The sequence below is a fragment of the Ornithodoros turicata genome, chromosome 4 (assembly GCF_037126465.1).
Source record: "Ornithodoros turicata isolate Travis chromosome 4, ASM3712646v1, whole genome shotgun sequence".
In the NCBI taxonomy this organism is placed as follows: domain Eukaryota; kingdom Metazoa; phylum Arthropoda; class Arachnida; order Ixodida; family Argasidae; genus Ornithodoros; species Ornithodoros turicata.
Window position 1 is genome coordinate 15,062,717 of NC_088204.1, and position 13,003 is coordinate 15,075,719.

The 13,003-nt window shown below is 46.7% G+C and overlaps 3 protein-coding genes and 1 non-coding gene across 4 annotated transcripts; 3 read left to right on the top strand and 1 right to left on the bottom strand.

Annotated features, from left to right (window-relative positions):
- Positions 1-39: 39 nt before the first annotated feature.
- On the top strand, positions 40-1,996 carry LOC135391158 (large ribosomal subunit protein uL11-like). Its single transcript, XM_064621284.1, has 5 exons — positions 40-154; positions 277-350; positions 417-597; positions 675-874; positions 1,940-1,996. The coding sequence occupies exons 1-5, from the start codon at positions 118-120 to the stop codon at positions 1,943-1,945; spliced, it is 498 nt and encodes a 165-aa protein (XP_064477354.1). The 5' UTR covers positions 40-117; the 3' UTR covers positions 1,946-1,996.
- Positions 1,997-1,998: 2 nt separating this feature from the next.
- On the bottom strand, positions 1,999-4,652 carry LOC135391157 (peptide chain release factor 1-like, mitochondrial). Its single transcript, XM_064621283.1, has 7 exons — positions 4,158-4,652; positions 4,003-4,094; positions 3,650-3,833; positions 3,418-3,581; positions 2,524-2,641; positions 2,316-2,452; positions 1,999-2,219 (listed from the first exon to the last, which is right to left on the bottom strand). The coding sequence occupies exons 1-7, from the start codon at positions 4,594-4,596 to the stop codon at positions 2,019-2,021; spliced, it is 1,335 nt and encodes a 444-aa protein (XP_064477353.1). The 5' UTR covers positions 4,597-4,652; the 3' UTR covers positions 1,999-2,018.
- Positions 4,653-4,810: 158 nt separating this feature from the next.
- Trnaa-ugc (transfer RNA alanine (anticodon UGC)) lies at positions 4,811-4,882 on the top strand. The gene has a single exon. It is a non-coding gene; the product is annotated as a tRNA-Ala (tRNA).
- Positions 4,883-7,183: 2,301 nt separating this feature from the next.
- On the top strand, positions 7,184-12,234 carry LOC135391159 (protein shisa-5-like). Its single transcript, XM_064621285.1, has 4 exons — positions 7,184-7,313; positions 8,526-8,660; positions 11,363-11,502; positions 11,611-12,234. The coding sequence occupies exons 1-4, from the start codon at positions 7,199-7,201 to the stop codon at positions 11,746-11,748; spliced, it is 528 nt and encodes a 175-aa protein (XP_064477355.1). The 5' UTR covers positions 7,184-7,198; the 3' UTR covers positions 11,749-12,234.
- Positions 12,235-13,003: the final 769 nt, after the last annotated feature.

A 13,003-nucleotide genomic window follows, 5' to 3' on the forward strand; every position in this document is an offset into this window, starting at 1 on the left:
TTCCGGAAGGTGTCTGGCTGTAAGTTGCTGAAATTTAGTATACAGCTCTGATATCCACCATAATCGGAGTATTTAAAGTATAATTTGACGTATACTGCACATTACAGATATTGCACAATGCCTCCCAAGTTCGATCCAACAGAAGTTAAAGTAGGTAGGTGAAACTTACAGTTTTCATACCAAGATTGCTCATGCCGACCTGCACTGCTTGTCGCTTTATATACTGTATCGTATGTTCGCAAATTAAAATCTCACAAATGTGATCAAATCTCACAGTCTGCCTCAGGGCTGTCGGTGGTGAAGTCGGTGCTACATCGGCCTTGGCCCCCAAGATCGGTCCACTCGGTCTGGTAAGTGTCAGCCACTAATGATTTTCGATGCGGTTTCGATGGCACACAAGTCTGTGTTTTATACAGTCCCCAAAGAAGGTCGGAGATGACATCGCCAAGGCAACTCAAGACTGGAAAGGTCTCAAAATCACGGTGAAACTCATCATCCAGAACAGACAGGCTCAAATTGAGGTTGTGCCCAGTGCAGCTTCTCTTATTATCAAGGCACTGAAAGAACCACCCAGGGACCGAAAGAAGGTTAAGAACAGTAAGGTCACGTTGTTTACACTTTCATCACCGCCTGCCTGCTTCGTCCGCTACATTTAACTTTGTCAATTCCAACAGTCAAACACAACGGGAACCTAACCTTCGACGACATCATCAACATTGCACGAACAATGCGACCGCGGTCCATGGCTCGCACCATGATTGGTACAGTGAAGGAAATCCTTGGCACGGCACAGTCTGTTGGCTGCACAATCGATGGCTGCCATCCTCACGACATGATCGACAAGGTGAACAGCGGAGAGCTGGAAGTCCCTGAGGTGGGTCACGTAGCACGGGAAATTTTCGTTCTGGACACTGTTGCTTATTACGTTATGAACATGGTGAAGCAGCATTTCATAAAGTAAACATGGAGACTGGGTTGTTGATGAAAGCACTCTTCCAGTATCTGGTATGCAGATCCTTCGAAATGTTTACGCCTTACCAGTAATTTTGCTTCTCGATGTTCCGGTATTCGCTCGACAGGTGAGTGGAAGATTGACACGACCAGGAGCTCTCTGTGATCTATGTGATGAGGAGGAGGCTAGGGCAACAGTTTGCATGCTGTTATGTTTATTACAAACCTAACAATAGCATGATGTGATCTTAACGAGGGAAAGCCAGAACTAATTACCGTAAGCTGTTTGTAAGGCTGGGCTGTGCATTTGAATAGTTGCGGCTATGCAGCAGCAGACAGACATCCGCAAAGTGTCAGCGAAGGGCACTGCCACTGAGTTTGTTTTCCTAACACAGTGTTAACAAGCTTAACTGCCCCAATAGCAAGCAGCTCCTGGTCCTCTGTCTTCCAGTTACATGTCGCGAATGGTGGACTGTCGAGAGAAATCGAAATTCCATTGTGCGACGGAGTTTTCATTTCACTCACTCAAGCGTCACCCGAACTATCCTGTTAAGTCGCTAGCAGTGCAAGCTTTTGTCCGTGGCCATGGTGTAGCTCCAGAGAAAATGGTGTTGTTCCTGAGTTCCGTTAGTTTTCTCTGGGTCTTCGTGGGGAGGGTCGGACTTTGGGGTTTTACAGCACAATTTCCTGCTTGAAGCCTCGAGTGAAAGTGTTACTGTACTGCTCAGCTGCAGCAATACAATAATTCTGTTAAGCATTAAGTTGAACGTGTCCACATGGGGACAGTGGCCTGCTATTTTGGTCTTGCAGTTGGCACATTTAACCAGAGTTGCGAATGCCGAACCATATTTTGCATAATTCAAGTTTCTAGCAGAGGCTTCATCGTGTGTGTAAGAAAGCCTGTCTTCCTATAGGCCCATGGATGTAACAAAATGGGTGTTTGCTATGCACTTCGTGTAATGCTAATGCTCGCTTTTTATCTTTCCAGGAATAAACACCAGACCTGTACAGGAGTTGCAAAAAGAAAATAAAAACGTCTCATACACGTTGGCTGTCAGTTCCATTCATTATTTTGTGCTTTCTAATATGTCTAACAAGGCTTCCTTTCTTGATTCACCTAGAAGTTTCTCTATCACTTCTTCTAGCTTTTCTTGTCCTTCCAAGAAGCTTGCCACTCCGTGGACAGTGAGCGGAAGTCTGTGGTCAGTCACCCTGTCCTGGGGAAAGTTGTACGTCCGTATCTTCTCCGCCCTTCCGAGGGTACCAAACTGGAAGCGCACGATTGCATTCAATGTTCAGAGCTGCTATGCATATATTTTCTAACCTGGGTCATTTAAAAAATAAGGCTGAGTGGCTTTTCATACCTGTAGTTTCCTTTGTGAGTGGTGTTGAGAGAGCTGCCTGCTGAGCTCAATTTGATAAAGCTGAGCTCTCAGTTTCTTCATGGCCATTTCACGATTCATCATCTGTGACCTTTCTTCTTCACTCTCCACAATTATGCCTTAACATCAATTCACATACCCTCACTGAAGAGCATTCCCGGAACTGTTACACGTACAGACAAAGACTTACCCGTAGGAACATGTTGAATCTGTACCGCACTTTCAGTCTTGTTCACATGCTGGCCACCAGGACCACTGGCACGCTTTGTCTTCACTACAACGTCCTTATCATTTATCACTATCTGTACCTGCATACATAAGTTAAGCTCAGTGAACTAGGATCGTGTTCAGGGCTTGGAGCAGTGTGCTGTATGCCCATACTAAATATGATAAAAAGTTTTACAACAAATACAGGGTGTGTATTGAATAAACCCCCAACAGCACTTGCTGAACGAATAAACAGATAAACAGCAGGATGCTGATTATAAGAGGGCTCAATAGAAGCGCATTATGTGGCTACTCAATGCTCCGCATTTGTATAGCACTGACAAATCTACCAAGGAGGGCACAGGGGAATTTGAGCCCTGCACTGCAAGATACCTGGAGTGGTTTGTTTCTTCCTTTCCTTTTGAATGCACAATTTTGCTGCCAGGAAGACATGACATTTTTTCAGCAAAAGCCACTACATGTGAGTGTGACTTATGTGTTAACACAGGCAACATCCCCACGGAATATTCTAGTGGAAGAAAAAGCAAAAAAAAAAAAAAAACTGCTCACTGGGTAAAAGTTTTGTTTTGTCTTACATAGAACATTCGCATCATGCCTGAATATTGGGAGTAGCATACATGGCAGATGACGCTGTCAGCCCTATCGTCTGCTACGGAATATCCTGTGGCTGAGCTGCAGGATATTCCTGTGGATAGACGAGCATGACAAGACATGAGATTGAGTGCGGCTCACATGGCAGCAGAAAGCTATGACGTTTTTTACATCTTTTGTAGGAGTATTCTAGGGAACGTCTCTCATTTCAATACTACACGGTTATGGGGCTGTATAGACCACGTAGCAAGGAGAAGATGCTTACATCACTTGGCATTGGCAGCACTGCTGCTGCCATAGTACTGGTGTGAATTCTGCCGGACCTTTCCGTTTGGGGAATGCGCTGAACCCTATGCACGCCACTTTCAAACTTGAAGCACCTTCCTACATTCGAACCAATGATGTTGAGAGAGCCATGCCGCAATCCTCCTGAAAAAATTTTATGACATGCGGAGTGTAAACGCCAGCGAAAAACACTAGGGCCGCATGAAACATACCGACACCCTCAGTCTGGTAGTCAACGGGTTTGCACTGCCATCCTTTCCAGGAGGCAAATTTGTGGTACATCGTGAATATCTCTTTCGTGAACAGCATTGCTTCTTTACCGCCAATACCAGCTGTAACTTCTAACAGAATTTCATGGCAGTCCTCCGGGTCTGGCGGCACAATCAGACCAAATACCTGCCGTATTACGTGAGAAGTTACCCATACGAAAGTATGAAAGGCAAGGCACATCTTGGAATTAAATGAATTTCAAGAAATTGCAAAGTTTCTCCTGTATCCCTTTCACTTTTTATTTTAATTTTTTCGTGTGTCATCCGGGCTTTCCCTGAATCAAAAGACCTCGTACCTCAGTTTCCAGCTCGTGAATATCAGATTCACATTTGCGTTGATCCTCAATAGCCATCCTTAGCATCTCTTGGTCGTTTGAGGCCGAAAACTCTGCAAAGTAGGACAATTTTGTCAACGTAAGCCGTCTGGCCATGACAACGTCAACGTTCTCACCTTTCTCTAGATCTTTTAACCCGTCCAGTTCTTTTCGAAGTTCGCTGATTCGGTGGAATAAGCCCACAACAGCAGACAGTTGCTTGAGCCTTTCTGTCAACTCTCTCGTCGTCCGTGGATCCTTCGATTGTTCAAGACTAGTTTCGACATATTTGAGCTCTTTAGCAACAACCTGGAAATATCTCAATACTGCTCCACTTTTTGTAGTAAGGACATTTGGTTCCGCTTGGGACGAGCTTTCACGAACATTAGAGAACCTCGGTAGTTGGATCCTGTGCAGACGCGAGTGCAAATTGCCATTGCTAATTGCTGAGTTCTGCAGACACCGACGTTGAGCAACGTGTGTACAACGTAGGGTGAATCGAGAACAACTAGGTGCAGACTGCGGATAATTTCTAATGAAACAGAAACCACGCTTGGACAAAGTAGACGGCAACATGCTGTACGTCACGTGATGCAAACAAATCTCCAGTACTTCTGATATGGGTTATACCCCGCAGAAATAGTTATCGATGTGTGCCTCAAAGGGAAACGTGTGAATCTAAACTCCGTTGCGCGAATGACTAATTGATAAGAATTTCAATACAAATCAATACGAATCACACACACACAACATTAGCTTTATTATTTGTCATAACAACGAAATATTCAACGGGGGTGTAGCTCAGTGGTAGAGCGTTCGCTTTGCATGTGAAAGGCCCCGGGTTCGATCCCCGGCACCTCCACTTCTCTTTTCTTGCTTTTTCTCCCGCTTTTTTTTTTATAGTAAGGATGTGTGAAAATTTGTTTGGCGTCCTCACAGGATCAAGCCGTCCAGCTCTAGTCGTGTCACGGCATGGAGAGCCACACAGAAAACGTGAAAAACGCCGCGTGACAAAAAATAAGCTGCATTTCCAAATCGGGCACTGAAAATACGAAAAATGATTCGATAAACATACGCATTTCCTTACAAACAATTATGACAATAAGCAGGAGCACTGTATATTAATTATGTTGCCTTTGCTCACAGTTTCAACCTGGAAATAGAAAAACCAGAGAAGAACCACATTTTCTCTTTTATGCCCATAAGCTTGCATGCGGGGGTCTATACACATGTCGCCTCCTTTCACGAATCGGAAGGTGGAGGGCAGAGCAGACTGAACTATCCGCTCTGTGGGTCCCGCCACCCCACCTTTCATAAGTGTCGTCCAAGACTTTCACTTTCAGCTCTGTTACCGCAGAATGAGAATGAGCACCGTTTCAAAAAAAGCAGAAGACGAAATTCACCCCGAATAGATACTATCTGCCCAATTACCCTACGTAATACTGTATCCTTGTATTCACACCAGCAACATCCTCACGGAATATTGTAGTGGAATAAGAAAGAAAGCAAAAGAAAAAGCACTGCTCACGGAGCCCAGGTTCCGCCCCGTGTTATGTTGAGTGTGTTGAGTCCAGAATATCTGGAATGGAGTACTGCGCACTTAGCAGACGACTTTATGACGTCATCAGCACGTTTTCCAGTTGTGCGCTACGGAATATCACGTGGCTGCGTCGCAGGATACTCCCACTCACGACCATCTCTATCATATCACGACCATCTCTATGTTATTATGTCTATAATGATAGAGATGGTCGTGCCACGGTTAGCGGTGCACGTGAAGACACGACGTCGAGCACTCGCGCGCACATCACAACAGAAACCTATACGACATTTTTCACATATTCCACCGGAATATTCTGAGCAATGTCGCTCGCGTGAATGTGCGCGGTATGTGCGGACCTCCTACGTGAAGGACGTAGCGACGCACCATTCAGTATAACCTTGCTTAGACGGTACAGGAAAACGCAGATTTGCGCTCCAGCGAACGACGCAGTGATTTATGTGATTTATTTACTGTGCGTAGAGTAAAACTCGTGAGAACAGTCCGCGAGGCATCACACTGAATCACCCCCAATCAGCTAGCCACAATGAAATCAGGTCGCATGCAATGCGCCAAGTTTTGTGACCTTGGCTCTCTGATATCAGAGGACCTGGGACGCCCCTGGTTGACGTCAACCAGGGGCGTCCCAAGTCCTGTGATTCCTGCTTTGAGTCCTGCAAATATATGTGCAGGGTAATTGACATGCCCTCAGGTTATTTCTGTCCGGATAACAGCATGTAAAAACAAGTTAGGACACAATACACCTCTCCCTGTTCGTAAACAAATGACGTCATAGTGTTCGACAGCGCCACATGGGCGTTCCCAGGATTCTTTCCAAGGGGAGGCAAAGCGTTTCCAGGGGTGCCCCCCCCCCACACACACACAAAGGCAAACCCCTTGCAAAAAGGCAACCCCCTTCTCCAGTACATCTTTTTCTGGAGGTTGCGCACTGTGTGGGTGTTCAGAGGTTCCTATCATGACATCTGAGAATAATCATTACGACATATGACTAAAGAGTGCTGCACTATTTTCCCAAGCGACCTTGGAGTTCCAGGGGGGGCACGGCTCCCCTCTCGGTAGGCCCTTGCAGCGCCACCAATTTGGTAGAGTTGAACTACGCTCCAAGCCATAAAGGGGCAAACAATGTCGCGCCCAAAGCCACCGTCTTGAGTGGATTGGGTCTCTGAAAGGGACGCGACCTTCGGTCCTGCTTTTCTTTCAATAGGAGGCAGCGAGCAAGTGCCCATTGGTGGAACCCAGCCCTCCCCTTCCGATTTTTTTCGGTTTCAGTCTGTCTATGAATGTCATGATAACGTTTCTCGGGTAGAGGTCTATCAGGGGGCAACATGCCTGTTGGCCTTTTTGCTGAGCACATCTCCTCTTCACGGCGCGCTAAATAAGGAATATAACCCCAGTGCTGGGTACGAATAGGACGATACACAAGCACTGAACTCCAACAAAGTTTCAACTTTTTAAAATCAAATGAATATAATATCATCCATAGCAAAGATACCCAGGCAGAAAATGATAACTATAGGAGCTCTTCGAAACTGTACAAACTGTCCGTTTGGCATATGTGCTCTTGCAAAACGGCGTACCGGTACAAACAGCACAATCCTCCCGTCAGGTAGCTCATACATGCACATGTGCTATCGGTGCCTTATCAGCGTTATTGCGATAACGCTCGTGCGTCAACGTTCAAATATATATAGGCCATTACTCACTCACTTGAGAAAGGTTGCGGAGTGTTCAGGTACGTTCTGCTCAGTGTTCATAGAGATGGTTAGGATTGAATTCTAGATTAATCTCCTTCTCAGGCTCCACCGCCTCGTGCATTACCAGTCCCATTGTAGCGAGTATGTGTGGGGTTCTCTGTACCTACATCACAGCAACTTTCCAGTCCATATTGCCCCAATATTTCTGAAGGGGATGTTGTAAGGTCTTTGACGGGGGGAGGGGAATGGGTGATCCCCGGTTAGATGTTTGGGGTACGGAGACTACAACATCCTGTGTGTCACGAATACAAATATCACTGTTACCGCGTGGGTCACCGTTAAAGTGGAGACGGAGAAGTTGGTCATGGTGCCACAGAGGATACAGGAAAGAGCAGCGTATTTAACCCAGCGCTATTTACTTATATTAGCTCTACAACCCGATTATTTCAACTGTTTCGCTACAACGCTTTTGATCACTTAAGAATGACCGTCTTTTTTTATTCTCTGTGTCTCTCTGTCTCTTAGACCGCGGGCGGAATCAAATCCTAGCTTTTTTACCATTGGCGGATCCGGGGGGGGGGGGGGGGATTGGGCTATACAGTGAACCCTTGTTATTATGACCATGGTCGTTTCCGAAAATTTTGGTCATAATGCAGAATCGTCATATTGACAGAGGGGATTTGCAGAGGTTTCACTGCATTGTTCCCCAGGAGTATGGTCATAAAGCGCGTATGTCAGATTATCGGGGGTCATATTCACGAGGGTTCACTGTATATCAATCCCGAAAACGGTCGGTTTATACATTAGATTTCCCCCTTCCCCACTACGGGCTCCGACAAAGAAACCACCCCCCACCCAAACCGAATGTCTGGATCCGCCCCTGTTTTTGATCGAGGGTCAAGCTCCGTCGCTTTCCAGCATGACCTGGACCAGCTTGCACGGACGTTGAGGAGATTCCTCAAAGGCGTCCTCAGTAGGTTCGGTCTTCTCCGTTCTACAGTCCTCAAAACTGCCAAAGCTGCTTTGGACGCCACTGGGGAAATTCCTGGACGTTCGTGTTCGTTCGTCTTCGACATTCGTGTTCGACGTTCCATAGTTCGTGCAAGCGAGACCTCAAGATGACGATGACGGCGACGATGATGATTATTGAAGGCACCAGGGTTTCTCGAAATGCATGAACTGTGTCTCTAAACAAAAGTAAACGAAGGTTCTGTACGTTTTCCAATTATTTCTTGAAATAATTTTACCAGACGCGCAAGATCGACATAAAAGAGCCATGGAACTGAGGTCACTCACGCTGAGCGCTCTCTCACTTCTGTACCTGACGTCAGTAGCCTGGGCTGATATCTCATACAAAGACGATTTCGGATTCTCACAAAAGGAAAGTAAGTGAATCACGTGGTCATAATACCTTATGATGCTGCCGCAGTCATTGCAGACAACTGTGGCTTCAATGATTTAAGCACCAGGGGTACGTGTTGCCAAAAATTGGGGTGGCGGAAATAGCAAGGTCCCCCTTTGTATGGATTGCACAGGTAGAAAGTTACAGGGTGGTCACCAAACATTTGGGGGGTGTAGGGGGGTCTGAATAAATTTAAATTGCTGCGTCGCATGACAAGTGTTGTCAGAGTTTTTTGCCACAGCTGGGGGAGGTCGTCCAATGTTGTATTTTATCGCATCCCTCTCTTATCGTCTGCGACAATATGCAATTGGAGCTCCACGGCCACGCATATTCCGTCTCGTAAAGATATGAAATGTAAATGCGGAATCTATAATGTTAAATAAAGTTAAAAATTGGACTGTTTGGTTCGTTGCACCCTACATTGGGGTTCTTATCGCTTTTAGAATATAACATGCGTGTCATCATACTGCAGTAACAAATACAGGGTAATATTCAATACTTTCTCAAAAAAAAAAAAAAAAACCAGAACGGCACAGATGCCGTTCGGTGCCAGGCGGATTACGCGGCCCAGGCAGACATTCTGTCGAATTAACTAAGTGTGTTCATTGAGAATTGGAGCCAGTCATTATTTAAGGCCACCATATTTGTTTAAAAAATCCCGAAACGGGTACGTAGTACATGGATGTAGTATTCGTTGACAAATGTTTCTATGCAAATGAACCGAAACCGAAACTACCCACATTAGGAGCGCAGGAAAAGTGACGACCTTATCATAAGCTTATCTGGGTCGCAAAGTTGTTTACGTGACGAAGAGATCAGTGCAGGGGCGCCGGAACAGGGGGAGCAGGGGGAGCGACTGCTCCCCGTCATTTACGAATGGGGGAGCACGGCTCCCCCAGTGTCAGCCCAGCGTCGTAATTTTGTACGGTCTAACGGAATGGCCCGTGCGTGCATGTGTTCTTTCGGCGGCCATAAATTTAGAGAACAATAAACTACCTACCACTGTCAGTGTGTGCGGAGACCATTTGAGAAGAGCTACATACCAATGGTGTCAGGTTCACAGGGCTCTATAGTTGACCATAGCAAGGTTTGTGGTACGAAGTGCAATAAATCAGTCAGAAACTGTGTAACGGGGCACGCGAGCATTCCCAGACTCAATCCACGGGGTGGGGTGGGGCCGTGGGGGGCAGAGGCGCAAACGGGAATCGCAAAAGGCACGCAAGAGACCAGACATCTGGGGGAAATAAGGATACGAAGAAACCGCCCGGTTGAAGACAGAGGGTTGTTATAATGGCGGTTTGCGAGGCGCAGCCACAGATTTCAGTCGGTTGTGGACAGGGTGCCCACTTCGAGCTGGCGTGTAAGACCTGTAGTACGACAAGTGCGATGAACTGAGACGAAACGTTGCAGCGGTGTTGTGTTCATGTGTCGGCAGTGGCAACGTCGAGGGAGCGCCACAAAGTCCTCGACTGCAGCAGCGTTACAGGATTATTAAATGCCATAGACATCGGAGAAGGCAACACCCCTGGAAAGAGATATATATCGCAGCTTGTTTGTTGTCTTATATATATTGTGTATATCTTTACCCGTCATAGTATAATATTCTGATTGGTGGCTCCTCGCTTTCCATCGTACCGATGTCAAAAATTTACCCGCTGTTTTCATTTATCCGGCTTTTCTTATTGAGTCGCCCGGGAGTTATAACGACAGCGTGACACCCAGTCAAAAGGCTTGGTGTCAAGGGGACACATTCTTGCTGAGCTCCAGACCGGCCCAGGAAAGTCCGGTTTATTCGCAGAAGGCTTGCGGGTCAGACGATATTCGCTTCCAGTCCCGGCACACGTACATGCCGCGACGGCGATTCCCGGGGACAAGTCCCTGAAGTTCCCTACACATTACTTGCCATAGAGGTCTAGGCACTGCGCGGAACTAAAAAAAAGCCGGACGCACTCAACTCATACCAACTAACCCACCACCAAGCGCTATTTAATTACAGTCTGCAATGTTACTTTAGATCTACTGTACAAATATGCACATGCCATTTGCTAGGTGCACGTTTACAGTTCGTGCAGCAACCATGTATAACGCCACCATGAGCCCTCGAGGAAAATAAGTGATGATGATGATGATGTTTAAGGTAGCACTTTTTTTCGCTCCCCCAGTGGAAAAATAGTTCCGACGCCACTGGATCAGTGCCTACTCCACGGCTGCAAAGCACGTGGACCTCCGGCGTGGAATGGGCGTTGTTCTCCATGCGCTCGAGATGAGCTTGTTTTGGTTTTGGTTTCGGTTCGTATGGAATGCTTGGCGATCAGTATTGCTAGTTTCAGGACTTTTTTTTTTTAATATGGTGGCTTTAAATAATGACTGGCCCCGATTCTGCCACCTCACACTTCCCCGAAAACTTCATATTAAAAATTTACTTAACGAATCTCAGGTGATCAGTGATCAATGTACATACTTGCGAACGATTTTACTGGCCGCATAACCCACCAGCATCTATGCTTTTCACATAGCTGTTCGGAATAAAGATAAACACCCCGCATATGACGCAATGCAGTGCCATTTATTCTCTATTTGTTTCAATACCTTATCATTTCACGCTGTACGCACTTCTTGTATCGTATAAAACTTGTGGTATTCGCAGTGTCCTATATGTGTGCCTCACATAGTTGTTGCTTGCAGGAGAGGATATACAGCGTACAGTTGTTCTTGGAGTAGGAGCGATAGTTGGCATCGTTATAGCCAGCATAGCAGCAGTGGTCCTCATCTGCGTCGGGTGTTGCTGCCTCTGTGCGCGCCTTTGTAGAAAGGAGACGACAGTGGTAAGATAGACAAGAAAAGATGAGATAGACAATATGTGCTCGCTTTTCATTGCCATCATAAGCGCAACCGCTCTTCGCATGTGCAGTTCTTCGATTGCTTCGTTTCAGACCAACACCGTGGTGATGCAACCACAAGGACAGCCAATGGCTGCAGCCTATCCTGTCAACGCGTATCCTCAACAAGTGCAACCAAATCCATCCACTGGCATGCCTCCTCCAGCATATGAGTTCAAGCAACAAGTATAGGATCGTGCAATGTATATCCCTTTGTCGCCAGGTGTTTTCTACGCTGTAACACACTAAACGCACAACACAATGCAGATTTAGCTTTTCCGGTAAACGTACTGTCCTATGAACGACAGGCGTAGATGCAGGCAAGCTTTTGGATGAACGCCAAAGGTGCCTGAGTGTGTCTTCTGTCTTCCGTCCATTGCTCAGGCACCTTCAGTATGTTGTCCTACGAACACATTTTCATAGGTACTTATCCGTTCGTGTAAACGCGAATATTTATATTCAAGAGCAGATGCGCGCCTATCTGCTTACGTCATGATTAAACTGTAATCCTGTGAGCACACTCACCCCTCATAGATGAAACACTAATACCATCCAGAACATCGCGGTGCCATGGCAACAATTGGGATAATAAAGGAGAGGAAATAAGAAAGAACTACTAGATCAAGTAAAAAAACACAGTGATACTAGTAAACCAGAAAATAAAATCAGTTGATGGGAGTGGTTGTCCAGGGTTGTCCTCCTTGTCTCAGTTGTCACAATCCTACCGTTGGACCGTGACCAACCAACACCTCCTAGATAGCATCAGGCCTGCATGGTCCCACGTGACACGGCATCACACAGGAAGGCCAGCTGTAGATGCTGCTATGACGTCGATGAAAGAGCGAACGAGAAGAAAGCTAGAGGCAGCTCGCAAAGCCAGGCAGGCCTCCGGGGGCCCGGGGGGGGGGGGGGGGGGGTGACGTAAGCGCGCAGGCCTGATAGTATGCAGGAGGTGTTGGACCAACTGCTCCGGCTACACACCGCCCTTACCGGCCATACGGAAAAACACGCCCAAGAGACGATAAGGTAGAATAAGGCATATAAGGGTGACTGCGTGAAACTAGTCAAGCTAGTCAAGCAGTACTTACCGACGGAGTGCTTCAATTCACACAGAAACAGTGTTGTCAGGTGGTACTAAGCCTACGTTCAGGAGGTCGGTGGAGGGAAAATCATTAGACTTCAGTAGTCGAAAAAAATAAAATTTTATGCCGACAATAGCGCTACAGGGTACTGTTGGTGAGACAACTATGGGCACCGTGCACTAGCTGGAGGGCGCTGCGCTCTCTTGATCGACAGAGACACCCGTGGCGATTTCGTGCGTAACGGTCTGGTACTAACGCCGTATCGGCGCCTTCGCGTGTGTAGCTTTGGTGCGTACGGGAGGTTTCCCGAATTTTATATGTCGGCTTTGGGGCTTAGGCCTCATTAACCCGTGAGACTACTTGTG